At 46.5% G+C, this 17,705-nt stretch overlaps 1 protein-coding gene across 1 annotated transcript; it reads left to right on the forward strand.

The window, feature by feature from the left end:
• Positions 1-4,536: 4,536 nt before the first annotated feature.
• CHCT1 (CHD1 helical C-terminal domain containing 1) lies at positions 4,537-12,696 on the forward strand. The gene is made up of 6 exons (XM_037069891.1): positions 4,537-4,587; positions 5,571-5,672; positions 5,929-6,104; positions 6,564-6,663; positions 9,317-9,512; positions 12,611-12,696. The coding sequence occupies exons 1-6, from the start codon at positions 4,537-4,539 to the stop codon at positions 12,694-12,696; spliced, it is 711 nt and encodes a 236-aa protein (XP_036925786.1).
• Positions 12,697-17,705: the final 5,009 nt, after the last annotated feature.

Consider the following 17,705-nt stretch of genomic DNA (forward strand, 5'->3'; position numbering starts at 1 on the left):
ACCTCACAAGAAATCACCTCAAAAACTAGTAGCCTAACACAATGACAATATTTCTTTTGCTCATAAATCTGCAGTTGGGGCAAGGTTCAGTGGGGAGAGCTGACCTCTACTGCATTTAGTGTGAGCTGCAACAGCCTGCAAGCTAGGAGTCCCCTGAAGGCTTGCTCACGCACATGTCTGGCAATTGATGCTGGTTGTTGGCTGTGACCTCAGCTGAAACTGTCAGCTGGAACAACTACACATGTAATTCACATCTCAGCCAAGCTGTATTGCCTTCTATGACCTAGCCTTAGATGTAACACAGTGTCACTTCTGCTGCATTCTAATTACTGAAGCAGTCACAGAGTTCTTCCCAGGTTCTAGGGGAGGGGAAATAGTCTCCAGAAATGATGCTGTACCACAGTCTGCCCTCTTAACACAACAATTTACATTCCTCCCACATGCAATATACAGGCATACTTTAGAGATATTGCAGGTTCAGTTCCAGATCACCGCAGTAGAATGAGGATCACAATAAAGTGAGTTGTAATTTTTTTTTTTTGCTGGCAGAGGGTTTTGTCTTCAATTTGTAAAAAATGCAACATCTGTAAAGCTCAATAAAGCAAAATACAATCAAATGATGTATTACAGTACATTCACCCCTTTCTCCAAAACTCCCATTATGACAACCAGGTTCAAGCTTGGAGTCTAGGACCTCATGCTCTAGAGCAGGTCTAGTGTGATTAAGGTTTCTTGGTAGTATTCTCTCCAACACAAGTATTTTTTGACTTGAGCACTTCTTAATAAATACACACTGGAATTATTTAGGGGCGAGGGACCTTGATGTATGAAACTCACTTTTAAATGTTTCAGAAGCCCTGGCTGGTATAGCTCAGTGGATTGAGCACAGGCCTGCGAACCTAAGGGTTTTCAGTTTGATTCCCAGTCTAAAGCACATGCCTGGGTTGAAGCCAGGTCCCCAGTAGGGGGCAAATGAGAAATAAGCACACATTGATGTTTCTCTCCTCTCTTTCTCCCTCCCTTCCCCACTCTCTAAAAGTAAATAAATAAAATCTTTAAAAAAATAAATAAATGGTTGCCCTGGCTGGTGTAGCTCAGTGGATTGAGCGTGGGCCTGTGAACCAGACGATCGGGGTTCGATTCCCAGTCAGGGCACATGCTTGGGTTGCAGGCCAGTTTCCAGCAGGGGCCAGTTACCTGCAGGGGATGCACGAGAGGCAACCATACATTGATGTTTCCATCCTCTCTCCTTCCTTTCCCCTCTGAAGATAAATAAATAATAAAATGTTTATAAATAAATAAATAAATAAATGGTTTGGGAAAAGACAAAATATTCTCATTCTCTCTCTCTCTCTCTTTCTCTCTCTCCTGGAAACTATTTCCCCTCTCCTTGAGCCTGAGTAGAACTTTATGATTGCTTCAATGAACAGAAAGAAGCAAAATTAACTGAGGCCAGGAGATATGCATATATAATATATTCCTATACATATATATATTGTATACATATGTGTGTTTTATATACATATATATATAAAGAGAAGAGAGAATGCAAATAATGCAGGAAATTGAGTAAATGTTAACAATAGATGAATCTGAGTAAAGGGTATGCAAGTATTCTCTGTACTATTCTTATTTTTGCAATTTTTTTAATTGTAAGCTTAAAATTATTTCCAAATAAAGAGTTTTCAAAATGCAATGCACACACAATAGATCCTGAGGATCAGTATTTTAATATTTTTAATTTCTGAGGCAAGTCCCAACTTGACCTTTCTATTAACTTTTGGGTGTTAATAAAAACACTTTAGTTCTTCCTTTGCCCAGATGTCTACAAGAAGACACCATCACCTCCCACACTTTAGGCCACATTGCTTCACATCCCATTTCCCAAAAGAGCAAGTCTGAGTAAGACCCCTCTTTGAGAGAGGAGATTTGTCCGTGGTGAGCCTCGGCTTTTTAACAGTCTTGTGTTACCTCCCATACGCAAGGCTTCTGTAAGTGTGGCTTGGCTTTTAGAGAAATTGTGGGAAGAGAATGTCCATCAGCCTCCTTGTGACAAAAGAGACTGGGATTGGCTCCCTTGAAGCACTATCATTGTGCTCCCAGAACCCAAACTCTGAAAATAGTGGCTGCCAACAACCTTCTCATGTGTCCAATTTGAAAAGGCCACTAAACTAGAAGGCAGGTCGTCTTAGCTATGTTGTCAGAGTCCCCAAACAAAGAATAATTACTAGCAAAAGTCCCAGTTTAGACAGTGGTTAGTACTACTAAAAGCACATGCTGGCCATTTAATGAGTTTATTCTTGGCCATTGTGTATATAGTTTTACTCTTTCAACGGTGATTGTTCTGAAACCCTGTCGCCTAAAAAACTAGTATTAGCCACACCAAAGATGTACAGAGTTCATTTACGAGATATTTAATTAAGGAAAATCCTCTTAAACAATTTAATAATAATTGCTAGCACTTACTGAGCTCTTCTATGTGGCAGACACTACTTTAAGGCCTATTAAATCATTTAATCTTTACAACAGCACTGTGTCATTATCTCCATTTTATAGATGAAGAAGACTGAGGTACAACAAATTTGAGACAAAACCAAAGCTGTCCTAATTTGGGCATTTCATGAGAAGGCAGAGTTCTTTGGAAAAGACAGTAATGCTGGAAAAATAGAAGGCAGCAGGAAAAGAGGAAAACCAAATATGAGATGGACGGGCTCCGTAAGAGAAGCCATAGGCACGAGCCTGCAAGAGCTGAGCAGCGTTGTTGAGGACAGGGCACTGCGGGCATCACTCATTCATAGGATTGCCAGGAGTCAGAGCCTGGTCAGTGGCATGCAACACACATTGATGACACTTCAGTTGTTTCTAAATTGTCACCATTGTAACAGCCCTCATATATTCATTTCTCCTTAGGACTAATTCGTAGAAGTGGATCAGTGGGAATGCATTCAACATTTTGCATTACTACATAGATTGTTTACCAAGGACGACTCCCAATAAAGTGTATAAGAGCCCCCTTCCCCTCACTCTTGGCAATTATACTTTTTTTTAAAGATTTTATTTGTTTATCTTTAGAGAGGAAGGGAAGGAGAGAAGGAGAGAAATATCAATGTATGGTTGCCTCTCATGGGTCCCCAGCTGGGAACTGCCCTGCAACCCAGGCATGTGCCCTGACTGGGAATCGAACCGGAATTCTCTGGTTCTCAGGCCCACACTCAATCCACTGAGCTACACCAGCCAGGGCTCAATTATACTTCTTAATAGCTGTAAAATAATTCGGAATGAATACTCAGAAAACAGACCTCCCAGTTTGGAGGCAAAGCCGCATTGTCCTGTCATGTCAAGAGCCACAAAGTCCCTATCGTGTGTGGGTACGAGGTCAGATGGAGAGGGAATACCTTAGACGACAGAGCCACAGTACCCAAGCCCCGGCTTCTGCTCTATTGGCCGATGGCGGTCCCACTCTGTGGCCGGGAAGGCAGGGGAGAAAAAGGGCTAAACCGGGTGGGGAAAACGAGACCTCGGATCCAGAGGACACGATGGCAAGGACCAGGAGTTGGAGTAGAGCGTTCCAAGGAAGAAGGTGCGGGTTAATTAAATCAACCGAGGCTGCCGCGGTCTTAGTAACCGGTAGCGTGCACTGGGGAAGGACGCGAGGGGGCGCCGTTGCCGCATCTTCCAGGGAGCGCTCCCGGGGGCCCTACGGGCCAAACGAGGCTTACTCATTTGGCCTGGGAAAGGCTTACTCAGGTCCCTGGAGGGCCACGCCTGTGGGAAAAGGCGGTCAGAATCTGACCAATATTCCTGCGCCCCACATAGTGGCTGCTGGACCTAAGGCAAGCTACATCTGGGTTCCTTTTCTATGAAATGGGATCACTACTGGTACCTTACTCCAGGGAATAGTGTTGTAAGTTAACCAAGATAATACACGTGGCTAGTATTTCTGTGCACACCCCTAAAAACATCACCACGACCCAACCAACATCCAACACAATTGGACTATCAACTTCCTGGAGGCTACCGGAAATAGAAGAGAAACTCTAGGCTGACAGAGTGTATTCCATTTGCTCAGGGCACCTTCTAGTCCTTGTTCCAAACCCAAACAGGAGTGTTACAAACCCCTGGTCCTGACTCTCACGTATAATTGAGGAGGCATGAAGGGCACATGAGCAGGAAAATGACTTCAAAAACCTCACCAGGGTTCCAATCAACAGCAACTGACAATCTCTTGGGGGAAAGCGCGTCGGCTTCTCCTAGCCAGCAGTGTGCACTCTGACAAAGTCCTGGGTCTTCCCAGCACATCTTTTGCTTGCCTAGTCCACTACCCAGTTGAAAGGGAAGGCTGGTGGCCACCCCCAGGAATGAGGGCATGGGAGGGGCAGGGGCTCTGAGCTCTGTGTTGTCAGTTGCCATGGTTTTGCTCCGAGTTCTAGAGCCAACCTGCTCACTCCCTGAGACACTCAGGTCAGAGAAGCAGTCGGTCAGAGTCTGATGGGGCGTGAGGAGTCCGTTCTGGAGTCCACCAGTACTCCGGATGAGATGGGGTCCTCAGATGGGCAAGGGGGTGAAGGAGACAAGCCACTAGAGAAGGTGAAGTGGAGCTGGAGGTGTGAGGGAGGGAGGAAAGGAGGGTCCTCTGCAAGCTGGTTTTGGAAAGCAAAGAATATGAAACGCAAGGAAGAGGAGAAGGAAAATTGGTGAGGTATACAAATTAGCGAGAAACCAAAAGAACAAGAGAAGGTTAATTTATTCTAATAGATGTTTATCAAGGACATATACTACTGGCAAGATGATAGGGAGATTTCTGGTAAGATGATGTTGGTTATGAAGAAACCAGGGCTCTTGTGTGTGTGTACACTCACACGTGTGTGATTGTGGTGTGTGGTTTATGAAGATCAGCCTGAGGCCCCTCTCTCTGCGAACTGGAGGAGACTGTGTCCTGTACCCTGTCCATCCAGCTCTTTGATGTGGTCCTAGGCAACCACATCAACACCTTCAGAATGCTCTGGACCTGTATCTTCTTCATTCCCCTGAACACAGGGCGGACTTAATGCTCATATTTCTGAGAGGCGTTTAAAAGGTCAGGTGCAAATCCAGTCATGCCAATCTAATTCTGTGTTCTGACTTCACGTATCATTTTAGTCATTTTGTCTCCATTCATTAGATTTTTTTTTTGCCCCACTTTTGCTGTCAGAGAATTCCTTCCCGTCATTACCCTCACCATCACACATTCTTCTGAGTGCCCAGGAACATGGCATGATGCTAACGATTCGGGATAGAAAGCGGAGAGCCTGGAACTTGGGCACTCAGTAAATGTTTGCTGAAGGAGTAAGTGAATCCCTGTTCATTTCCCCATGTAGTCACTTAACTCCCTTGGTGCTCCTCTTTGTAACCAGGAAACTGACATCTGGTTGTGGGAGATGTTAGTATTTGTGGGAGAATAAAGTGAATTAATGTTTATCAAGTGCTATAATGTTTATCAAAGGTTTGCTAGTGTACTGTGCTATAATTATTGCCCCTCAGGAGCAGTAGGCCAAGCCCCCTAGCTGACCACTGCCCCCACCTCCTCCCAGGTGGCAGATATACCCTGCTTGGAGAGGGCCTCCAGCACCACCCCAGCTGGAGACTCACTTGTGAGCCATGCCAAGGGCCTGGACCAGTGCACCTTCAGAATTGTGAGTAAGGGGCCCTCCCAGGGCCCTGCCCCCTGTTCCCATCAGGTCAGAAAACCTGGGCCAGAAATTGGCAGGCCTCACACCCATACCTCATTGCCACATTTGTCACACTCTTGGGAAGGAAGTGGGGAAAGACATTGACTGGAGCCTCCTCACTGAACACATGTAACCCTTCCTGGGTCTGAAGGGCTGCAGCTAGACCAGCCTCCTATTTACTTGGGCCTATGGCTCCTCATTTCACCTGTTGCCTCCTCAGTGCAAAGAATGCCTAAGACCATTAAAGAAGTTCTTGCGGAAGTTGAATGTGCCCAAGGATCTTTCCCAGAAGAAGCAGCTAAACTGCATGAAGGAGAGCCTGGTGGTCCTAGGCGACCACATCAACACCTTTCTGAAACAGTACTGCCGAGCCTGGGAAACCAAGCACTGGAGGAAGTAAGGGCAGCCTTCTTGCCCTTCCCACTACACCATTCCTGGTTCACCCTCTCTAGATTCAAGGTCACACCTGAGTCAGGATCCCCTAGTCCTTCGCCTTCATGTGAAGGAGTCAGGGGTCAGGATCCTGGAATGAGCCTGATGAAGATGGGGTGGAAAAACCAGGGTTCTTCCCTCAGGGCAGCATTGATTCACCACGCTTTATGCACAGTGGACAAAAAGCTCCCCTGACCCCAAGGAGAATGAACCCTGATTGAAGAACCACTGGGCGGTGAGGTGCTCATCACCAGGCCAGGCTATCTAAAGTCTGGAAAATCCCTGAGTCTCCATGCCCTCAACCAAAACCCACGGAGGCAGCATGTAGCCCATTTCTCCCTGGGTGGGTTTTGGCCACAAAACAAATGCTGGGGGGCACAGGGGCTGAGCCCTGCCTCTCAGCCTCAGGTTTCTGCCCCGCAGGATGCTCTGGCGATTTGTCTCCCTCTTCTCGGAGTTGGATGCAAAGCAGCTTCACAAGCTCTACAAGTACACCAAGAACAGCCAGAACGCCAAGTTCCTGGTAAGGTGCTCAAGAAAACTCCTCCTGGGCCCCGCCGAGGGTTGGTGGGTATGTTTTTGGCTGGTGGGGGGAGGCCTGGGCCTGAGGGGCCTTCTCACAAACCAGCACCCCTCCAGGCCTTCCCACAGCCCACTGCCTCAGGAAAACCTCTCTGCCCCTAACTTTACCCCTGCAGTGAGCCCAGAGTGGGCCTGAAGAGGACAGAGACTCAGGTTCAGGTTCTTGATTTTTATTCACCCTCCACACCCACACCCCGACGTTACCAGGAGCAAGACACATGCCTTTGAGCCATGGGGATGGCGGAGGCCTGGCAGAAAGGCACAGCCAGCTTGGAAAAGGCTCCGGGGACTACCCATAGAGCCTGGCCCGGCTTTATCAAAACTGGGGTCCTCAGACATTTTGGTCTTGGGTCACGTATAGCCTCTTAAAAATCATTGAGAACTTCCCCAACGCATTGGTTTATGTAGATGATGCCTATTGATATTTTCCCTATTAGAAATTAAAGTTAAAGAAAAAAGTTAAAATATGTATCCACAAATCCACTTAAACATAAAAGTAGTCCATGACATAATTGACATAAATAATTTTTATGAGAAATAACTAATTCTCAAGACAAAATAACTTAGTGAGAAGAGTGGCCTTGTTTTACATTATTACAAATCTCTGTCGGATCTGGCTTAATAGAAGGCAGCTGGACCCTCCTGCCGGCTTCTGTAGTCAGTCTCTCATGGCTTATTAGTTTGGTTGAAGTGTATGAGGAAAACCCGGCTTCATACAGTTATACAGTGGGAAAAGAGAGAAGTAGTAGTATTAGTGTTTTCAGGTCATTGTGGGTGTTTTTCCTCAATACCACGCCAAAACTCAACCAGTGACAGTTACTTACCTGCAATGTGGAATCTGAAACCATATTGATTACCATTTTTAAATAGACTTTTTTTAAAAGATTTTATTTATTTATCTTTAGAGGGGAAGGGAAGGAGAGAGGGAGAGAAATATCAATGTATGGTTGCCTCTCGTGAGTCCCCTGCTGGGAACTGGCCTGCAACCCAGGCATGTGCCCTGATTGGGAATCGAACTGCGATCATGTGGTTCGCAGGCCTGCGCTCAATCCACTGAGCCACACCAGCCAGGGCTTAAATAGACTTTTTGAANTTATTAGTTTGGTTGAAGTGTGTGAGGAAAACCCGGCTTCATACAGTTATACAGTGGGAAAAGAGAGAAGTAGTAGTAGTAGTGTTTTCAGGTCATTGTGGGTGTTTTTCCTCCATACCACACCAAAACTCAACCAGTGACAGTTACTTACCTGCAATGTGGAATCTGAAACCATATTGATTACCATTTTTAAATAGACTTTTTGAAAGCAGTTTTAGGTTTACATAAAAATCGAGTGGGAAGTACAGAGTTCCCATATACCACGCCCTCCTATGCTGACTTTTTATTAGCATAGTGCTTTAAAGCGGTACATTTGTGGTTCTCGTCCAGCCAGTGTTGGTACATCCTTAACTTTCAGTGTCCACAGTTTACATTAGGATAGATCTTTGTGTTGCACGTTCTCCAGGATGTGTCCACCATCACAGTACCATACAGAGTAGTGTCACCGCCCTACTCGCCCCCCCAGCCCAGTGTTCCCCCTCCCTCCCTCTTTCCCACCAAAGCCCTGGCAGCCGCTCACCTTTTTACTGTCTCCATAGTCCTGCCTGTTTCCGGAATGCCATATAGTTGGAATCATACAATCTGTAGCCTTTTTAGATTTGTATGAACTTTTCACACTAGGTTATGTTAGATTCCACTGGTTTCTCTCTTACACTTTTGAGTGGACCCCACTTTGTAGGGGGTCTGGAAGGTCAAAATATTTTAGGGACCCCCAGGGGGATCCCTAAAAAGCACACTTTGAGAACCTGTTCCAAAATAATAATCATAGGCAATACTTTCTATGTGCCAGCTACTTTATATTCCCTCCTGTAATCTTCCAAAGTAACCCTAAGAGGTGATTAGAATTATTGTCGACAGTGTGGAAATAAAGATGCCAAATGTAGGGAGGTACAGTGCCTTGACCCAGACCACATGGCAAGTGGGGTTCAAAGAGCTGGGTCCAAACAACCTGACACAGAGGGTGGCCCTTCTCCAACTGCGCCTGAGTGCCTCCCCCAAACTCTCCCGCTGTGCAGCTTTAACCAGATTCTCTCCCTCTCTAGGCTCCGTTTCTTCCCCTGAACACGAATGGGTGGCTTGGTTCAGTGATCCCTTCTCTGAGTACCAGGACCTGCTATTGTATTTAAGTGATTCCTGGATTTTGCCAGGCAGGAAAATTTCAAAAGATATTTTCAGGCTCTCAATTTTAATTTTGAAAAGGACTTAAAAAAATTCCTTCACTACAAACACACAAGGCACTACTATAGCTGAAAAAAAAGAAACAGAGAACATCTCTCAACATAAAGAACCACCAGAGAAGAGACGGTTGGCAACCTGGCCTCCAGGTCTGCAGGAGCCTTTCTCCCCCTCCCCACCTCCGCGCATCTGACTGTCCATCCTTGGGGGGAGGCAGGTGTTCGGTGCAGCCAGAGGGCAGCAGATCCCCAACCGGGGCATGGCTGGCACCACGGAACCGGGGCCCCTCTTCTCACACACTTCTCAACACTGTGGCCCACTGCAGGCAACTTTCTGGTCCTCCAACGCTCTGGAGAGCTCCTTGCTGGCTAACCGGGAAGACTGTCTGCCCAAGATCTGCAGCGCCTGGGGGCTGCGCAACAACATCAGTGGCGTGAAGGAGAGGCTGTCCAAGATGCAGGCCCCAGACAGCGAGGCCTCTGTGCTGGCGAAGCCAAGATCCGACCTCCATCTTCAGAGAGGTAATGCCCACTAGGTGTGGGGGGAGTTCCTGGAGGAGGGAGTTTGCCAGCAGAACCTGCATGGTTCAACCTGGAGCAGCCTAACACGGGCCTCTTTTTTCCTTTCCATCTTCCCTTCACCCCTGCATTTCTTTTTCTGTCCATTTCCCTTTCCTTTCCTTTCCTTTCTATACTTTCCCTGCCTCTTTTCATGCCCCTCTTCACAGGCATGCTCATTATAGAAAGTTTGAAATGCACAGATAAGTGTAAAGTCAGAAGAGAGAAAGTCAGCCCTGGCTAGTGTGGCTCTGTGGATTGAGTGAGGGCCTACAAACCCAAGGGTTGCCGGTTTGATTCCCAGTCAGGGCACATGCCTGCGTATGGGCCAGGTCTCCGGTAGCAGGTGCTCAAGAGGCAACTACACACTGATGTTTCTCTTCCTCTCTTCCTCCCTCTCTTCCCCTCTTTCTAAATATAAATAAATGTAAGTTTAAAAACAAAAGAAGAGGGAAAGTCACCCATCACCCAGAGGCCATGTTTTGGTGGGTTCCCTTTGGGGTTCTGTGTAATGTCTCCTGAAGGTCTCAGGATATAGTTTTGAATTTGGCGTTTTTCAATTAATATTTCACCAAAGGCACTTTCCCAGAAGTGCCTTTGACCAGAAGCAGAGCATGGCTGTTTCTAGTGGCCGCGAGTGGGGACTCCCAGGAAGTGTCCGAGCAGCAGCAGGACACCCACTCTAGGTGTTGGGTGGGGTATGGGCTCAGGGAGGGGTTCATTCCCACTGGGAAGAGTTCATTCCCACCAGGAGAAGTCCAGCCAAGTGGCCTGGGAATGGCCTTCCCAGCTGCTTTGGCCCCAGTGATGACTATACTACCTGACTCTCTGAACAGAGGCTGTGGGGATAGGGAACAGTCTCTTCAGTGGGAGGGACCCCTCCTGTGCACCGAGGTGCAGTGAGTTGTTAGAGCCACCCAACCCTTACCTTCCTGGAACTGGCTTCTCTGGCCACAGTTAACTGTTCTTATTTAGCCACTCGGAGAGAAAGGGAAGGCAAACGAGGTTGCTTAGGACCTCAGAGCATGGTCCTAAATTGGACCCAGGTGTTTAGTCTGAAGGTGGAGCTGGCCGGGGCTGATGCAGACCAGCAGCCCTCCGGGCCTTGTCCACCAGGCACAGCTGGACTGAGTGGGAGAGCGTGGTGAGAACAGGTCAGGGTGCAGGTGGGCATGGGTTAGGCAACCACTGAGTCCCAGAATCCTGCCTGGGCTCCGTGTGGGCCCCTGGTCTCAGTGACTACAGTTTAAATTGGGGAAGTGAATCATACAAGGCAATGAGGACCATTCTGTCATCACACGATCTATGAGTCAGATGAGGAAAAGTAAGCTCCAGGTTTTCGGCCGGCCACTCCCTGTACCAGGTGCTTTGTATCTGGTAATTTCACTTAATCCCTGCAGCATCCCAATGAGGTGGGTAGCATCACCTGCCTTTCACCAGGGAGCAATCAGAGGTCTTAGGGCAAAGGGTGGGGCAGGCTGGCCTGGAGGATGTACCTTTGGGACAAGCTTTAAAGAATTGGATTACGAAAGGGAGTGGGGAATTGAAGGGAGGAGGGGGGTGGGGAGGAAAGCTGTGTGCAGAGGTGAGAGGCAATTGAGCAGACAGTCTGGGCTTGGAGGTGAGCGGCAGAGCGGACTGGAGAAGTACAGGGATGGGGGTAACAGGGAAAAGGCTCGGATGGTAGGTTAAGAAGTTTGGCTTTCATGAAGTTCTTAAAATAACATTTTATTACTATAAATATAAGCATATCATAAAAGTTAGACAATGCAGATGAGCAAAAATAAGAGAATATAAACATCACATTATCCTCACCACTGCTAGCACTTTCAAAATGTTTTTATGCGAATAAAACATGTATTTCAATAAAAAATGAGACCACAGTGTATACACTTTTGATTTGAACCTGCTTTTTTCAGTTAATGGTATCAACCTTCCATGTCAATATTTTTATTTCATCTAATTGTTGGATTAAATACTCCATATTCAAATTTTTCCCAGTAGTCAAAGAGACATTTTGCACTGGTGTCCCAAACGTCATGCATTTTACCTGCTTCTGTGTCGTGAGTCTCTTCTACCCTAACAGAGACCCCATGTCGACTCCCTGACCTGTTGAAGAGATCAGGCTATTGTTCAGCAGAATGTTTCACTTTCTGCTTTTTTCCTTCTTTCTTCCTTTTGGCAGCTTTTAAGCTTGCTCCTCTATAAGCAGGACTTTAGATCTAAAGTCTGGAGGAATTCATGTTAAACAATTTATTTTTGGTTGGGAGACATTAGAGATAAGTTTACATTCTTCCCATACATACTAAATAAGAAAACACATACTGTCTCTGGCAGACCCACCGTGATGTGGCTGAGGTCTATTTATACAACTAAAAGTAACGTGTGTGATGTTTCTCTGGCACTATGTTCATAAGTCAGTTGTTTTTTTAAATACATTTTAAAAGCATCTTATTTATTGTTTTTAGACAGAAGGGGAGGAGAGGGAGAAAGAGAGGGAGAGAAACATCGATCGGTTGGTTGCTTCTCACACGCCCCCAACCAGGGTCCTGGCCTGCAACCCAGGCATGTGCCCTAGACTGGGAATCGACTGGCAACCCTTGGGTTCACAGGCTGGTCCTCAGTCCACTGAGCCGCAGCAGCCAAGGCTATAAGTCATTTCTTAAATTAAACAATGGCAATGGTATTTGCAAAGTCCATCAGCAAAGTCCTGGGAACTGGGGCGTGAAACCAAGAGTTAGGAGCGGGGAGCAATCAGAGCCTGAAGCCAGATGTCAAGAAACGTGGGCTGGTCTGAACTGTGCCTCTGACTTGCCTCAGGCTTTGAGGAGGCCTTGCCTTACTCTGTGGCTGGGGAGAGCCTTTATCTGTAAACTGGGGTGTTGCCATCGCACTACCCCACAGATTTCTGTGAAAAAAGAACAAGGGATATGACATAGGTTTGACCTAAGATTTTGTTGTACTTCCTTCAGATCCCTACCACGTCCCCTGAACGTTACAGACTGAGATTCTCTTTGTATTTGCAATGTCATTAGAACAGTCTCTGACCTTCCATTTTTCAGGTTCTTCAAGGAAACGTCCTCAAAAACCAAAACGCAAGAGCAAGGAGGTTAAGGAAGCCCTAGAAACCCCAAAGACCAGCCCCTAAGAAGACCTGGCTGGGACAGAAGTGTCACCTCCTGGGAGGTGTACCTGGGAGTGTACCTGGGAGATGGGGACCCAGGAGGGGAAAATTGTCTTTATCAAAAGGACACTTGGGTCTTAATTATGCATACTGAGGTGGAAATAAACACCCTTAAGACAGCTCTAATTGGCTAAAAACCGCTATTCCATTTTCAATTTATTTAAAAAATATTTGCCAGCCACCTTCTGAGGGGCAGTTGCCCCACACATACACAGATGAATAAGAGGTGGTTGCTGTGTGAAGGACCATCACGGTTCAGTGGGGAGACACACATAATTACAACGGGGTGGGTACAGGGGCCAGGGGGGCCTCAGGGGAGTAACAAAGAGCTGCCCCTGCCTTTGCGGGGTGTGGGGTGGAGGAGCGCGGGGGAGTGGAGTGGGCCTGGGCTCCGAGTCTTCTATCTGCAGCTCGCCTGAATCATCGGGGCTTCATCTTACCGGGAACTTGCTGGGTGGAGGAGGGCAGTGGCAAGGGGGGTGTCAAGCAGCGGAATGGGCTGTTCTTACTCCGGTATTGGGGACATGCTCTGGAGATAGCGAGCAACATGCGTGGAAGTGAGGACAGAGGCGGACCAACGAAGAAACAACGTGAACCGTTTTCGGTAGGATGGTGATTCGAAGCAGCAGTCAAAAATTGGCAGCCTGGGTGCTGAATTCAGGTCATTGGGGTGTTTTATTTGCCCCTTACAGTGTTTCACTTGTTGTTTAAGACATTTTTTAAAGGATTAGTTGGCAATATTAGCTCAATAGATTTCCCATTAAAAACAACAACAGATTTTTGGCTTTGTGAAACTGGCCACACTTGAACCTGCCTTCCCACAGGACAACACCCGGCTGCGGCTGAGACGCAGTTAAACTTAGGTTTCGTTGATATTCTTTCCAGTTCACCGTCATCCCCACCCCTGGTTGTTGCCTTACACATTGGTCTTCTCCACTCCTTCATCATCTGTTGGGCCCTTTTAGCCTTTAGTATTTGCTACCCTTGGGTATACAAAGGCAAGGTCGATGCGTATAGATGCGGGAGGGGTAAATTTGTGTGGTTATACAACATGAAACCAACAGTTTTTCAGAGATAGATTCGAGAGAGAAGCAAGGGCAGGGCATGGGGGAGGGAGGAAGGGGAGGAGTGATGAAAGCACATTGTTTTTAGCTAGAAAGACCAGATAGATGGTGGTCAAGGTCAACTCCAAGAGGGCAAATGGGTCCAATCATTTTAGAAAAACAGGAGAATCAGNCTGCCATCCCCACCCCTGGTTGTTGCCTTACACACTGGTCGTCTCCACTCCTTCATCACCTGTTGGGCCGGCCCTTTTAGTCTTTAGTATTTGCTACCCTTGGGTATACAAAGGCAAGGTCGATGCGTATAGATGCGGGAGGGGTAAATTTGTGTGGTTATACAACATGAAACCAACAGTTTTTCAGAGATAGATTCGAGAGAGAAGCAAGGGCAGGGCATGGGGGAGGGAGGAAGGGGAGGAGTGATGAAAGCACATTGTTTTTAGCTAGAAAGACCAGATAGATGGTGGTCAAGGTCAACTCCAAGAGGGAAAATGGGTCCAATCATTTTAGAAAACCAGGAGAATCAGGGCTGTGCCTGAGGCAGCAGCACACAGTGCCCGGGGGGCTGCCCTGGAATGGATAGGACCAGAACGAGTACGTATGACCCTTTCTCCTCCCCTCGATTTTATTCAAGAGTGAATATCATCAAAGATTTACGATGTAAAATGAATGTCAATCTAGACTTGAAGAAAGAGTACAGGGAACTATAACCAGGGAAAGAAGGGGGCAGCCCAGATCTTTCCTTGTTCTTTACACCCACTGCCTCCCAGAAGAGGCGGGATGAGACTGCCAAGGCACAGGCCTGGAGCTGCCTCGCTTGGATGGTCCCAGACCGTGAGACGACGGTGGGCAGGCTGAAGGTGTCCTGATGACTGGGGACTCTCTGATACTCTACGCTGAAAGATTTCACCGGTGAGTGCCCTGGGAAAGTGCTGGTGACCGAAATAGGGAGGTGTCCTCTGTGTGTGAGGCAGCACTGCCACCTAGAGGAATCATGGGACTCAATGTCCTCTTCCAACCAGGGTAGGTGTGTGTGCAGATGCAGACCAGTTAGTGGGGGAGCTTCCTAGCAGCCCTGGGGAAATCAGGAGGCCTGAAGGCAAAATGGGCACCAGGTGAGGCATGGTTTGGGCGCCTTTAATTCTTTCCTCAAATTCAGTAGGATCTCAGAGTTCCAAAAAGGTAGATCACTTGACGTTGCTCTCCTGAAAATCCTCCAACAGCACACAGGATTTTTAGAACAGTAAAAATATTTTGTATGGGTCTAGAATGGTGACTATGTTTGTCTAAACCCATACACCGTGCAACTCCAAGAGCAAACCCTAATGTCAACGATGAAAACTGGGTGATAACGCTGTGTCAGTGAAGGTTCACCAGTTGTAACAAATGCATGATTCTGGTGCAGGATGTGGATGGTGGCGGAGGCTGAATGAGCAGGGACAGCAGGATACAGGATATCGCAGTACTTGGTGCTCAGTTTTGCTGTGAACCTAAAACTGCTCTAAGAAAGTAATGAAACAAACCCCTCCTGTAGCTCTTCCCCTCATGCAGATTGAAAGTCAAAGTCTTTGCAAGGGCCTGAAAGGCTCCCTAGAATCTCTCCCGACCACCCTTCAGGTTACTTCTCTGCCCTCATTCTTGCATTCTCATGCTTACCAAGCACAATCCCGCCTTAGGGCCTTTTACGGGCTGTTTCCTCTGACTGGAATGTTCTTTCTCAAGCTATCTGCTGACCTAACTCCTTAACTGCTCTCAAATGTTTGTTCAAATGTCACTTCCTCAGTGTACTTTAGCCCATCTGCCTGTCTTAAATTCCAATGCCCTTGCCACAACTTAAATATCCCGTATCTGTTTTTTCCTAAAGCACTTAAGCCCCTCAAATACTAGATAATTTAGTTTGTGAGAATATTTCTTATTTATTCCCAGTCTCCTTCCACTAAGATATAAGTTCCACAAGGGCAGAGCTTTTGTCTGTTTCATTCATATCCCAAGCAATTACAACAGTACCCAGTACACAGTAGGTACTTCACAAACATTTGTAGAATGAGTGAGTGATTGAATGAAAGAAAGAAAGAAAGAAAGAGTGAAGGAAAGAACCAAAACAGAGCATATAATCCAACCATCTCCTAGCTCAGAGGAGAAAAAAGAAGCCCAAGAAGAAAAGTGACTTTTTCAAGGGTGCACAGGAAGTCAACACCAGAAGCGATGCTAGGACTCAGACCTGATAACCCCCAGGCCAGCACACTTCCCACACACCAATGACACAAACATGTCACTGAAACATTAACCCTCAAGACTCAATTTATTACTTCTCCTAGGATCATTTCTATTTTTCTTAGTTACAATATCTCTACCCAAAGGATGCTCTTCTAAGGTGGACTTGGGGTCACCAGAGGCAGGTGGTTGAAGGAGGCTGTTTGGATGTGGGGAGCCTTGGTGGAAACCCCCAAATCACACCTCAACGTGTGCTGCCTCATGGGTAGGCTCACCCTAGGGAAAGTGCCTCTGCGATGGCCAGACCGGGCAGCCCTCAAGATGGGCCCTTCTCCTAGGGAAGAATGGATTCTTTCCCTAAAGCCTTAAGTGGAAGACTCCTGGCCACAACTGTACTGACTGACCATTGCCTGACCCACTCCCCTCCTAGGCTACAGGAGTGACTGATGGGTCTCCTTGGCATAATAACATTGACACAAATGCATGCAACTCAGGAGAGATGGCAGCGTGCTTTGCATCCATTCTTATCGAATCTTCATGTCAAACGTGTGAGGGAGACCTCTCCCCATTTCAGAGAAGAAAATAAGGGTTTAGGGGCTGGTGCAGCTGAATTGAGATCTTGATTTTCCAGGTCTTCTGACTCCATGCCCTGTGGTTGTTATTTATCAATATTTTATTTATTTATTTTTAGAGAGATGAGAAGGGAGGGAGAAAGAGAGGGAGAGAAACATCAATGTGTGGTTGCCTCTCACGCGCCCCTAACCAGGGACCTGGCCTGCGACCCAGGCATGTGCCCTGACTGGAGGAGACCTGTGTCTCTTTGCTTCACAGGCCCGTGTTCAATCCACTGAGCCACACCAGCCAGGCCTGTATTTTGACTTTAAAAATTTTCCTTTCCACACTAAGGCATTTTCTATTTTATGTAGTTAAATGATCAGTATCTTTTTTAGTGGCCTCTATATGACTTTGAAAGGGCTTTTCTACTCACAGAAAATTTAAAATGCTATCTTCTAGCTCTAGGGTTTCAGTTTTTACATTTAAATCTTTGGCCCATCTGACATTAATTATGGTTTAAGTTTTATAATAAGAATCCAATTTTTTTTTCAGATGGCTAAACAGTTATCTTTGCACACATGGAAAGACATGTATATTTATAAGATACCATGTAGGGAAAGTTTTTTTTTCAGATGGCTAAACAGTTGTCTTTGCACATGTATATTTATAAGATACCATATAGGGAAAAATTCATCTTTTCTACACTGATATGCAGTGTCACCCTTATTATATATTAAATTCCTGATTTATTTGAGTCTACTTCTGGACATGCTGTTTTGGTCTGTCGATCTATCTCATGCAGGTTTCAGTTTTTATGAAAAGGAGAAAAAGACACTACAATAACAAAACAGGATATGATAGGAAAAGAGTAAACGGCTTCTGAAGAGAACCAAATAAAACTTTTAGAAATGAAAAATAAGCTAGGGGGAAGTAAGGGATCCCATAGTCTCCTCTTGGGACTTTCCCTAAAGTTCGCATGACTTCATTTAACATTCCCCACCCCGCTCCCTTTGTGGTAGAAGTAACTTCTCTTGGTGCAGGAGGGTAGCTTCCTAAAATCTCAAGTTGGCCCTGGGAATCTGTAGCCAGAGAGACTGGTGGTGTCTATGGCTTTGTGACAACCAGAGGCCAGGACACTCCTGT

The sequence above is a fragment of the Sturnira hondurensis genome, unplaced genomic scaffold (assembly GCF_014824575.4).
Source record: "Sturnira hondurensis isolate 20B ecotype Veracruz unplaced genomic scaffold, ASM1482457v3 Scaffold0018728, whole genome shotgun sequence".
In the NCBI taxonomy this organism is placed as follows: domain Eukaryota; kingdom Metazoa; phylum Chordata; class Mammalia; order Chiroptera; family Phyllostomidae; genus Sturnira; species Sturnira hondurensis.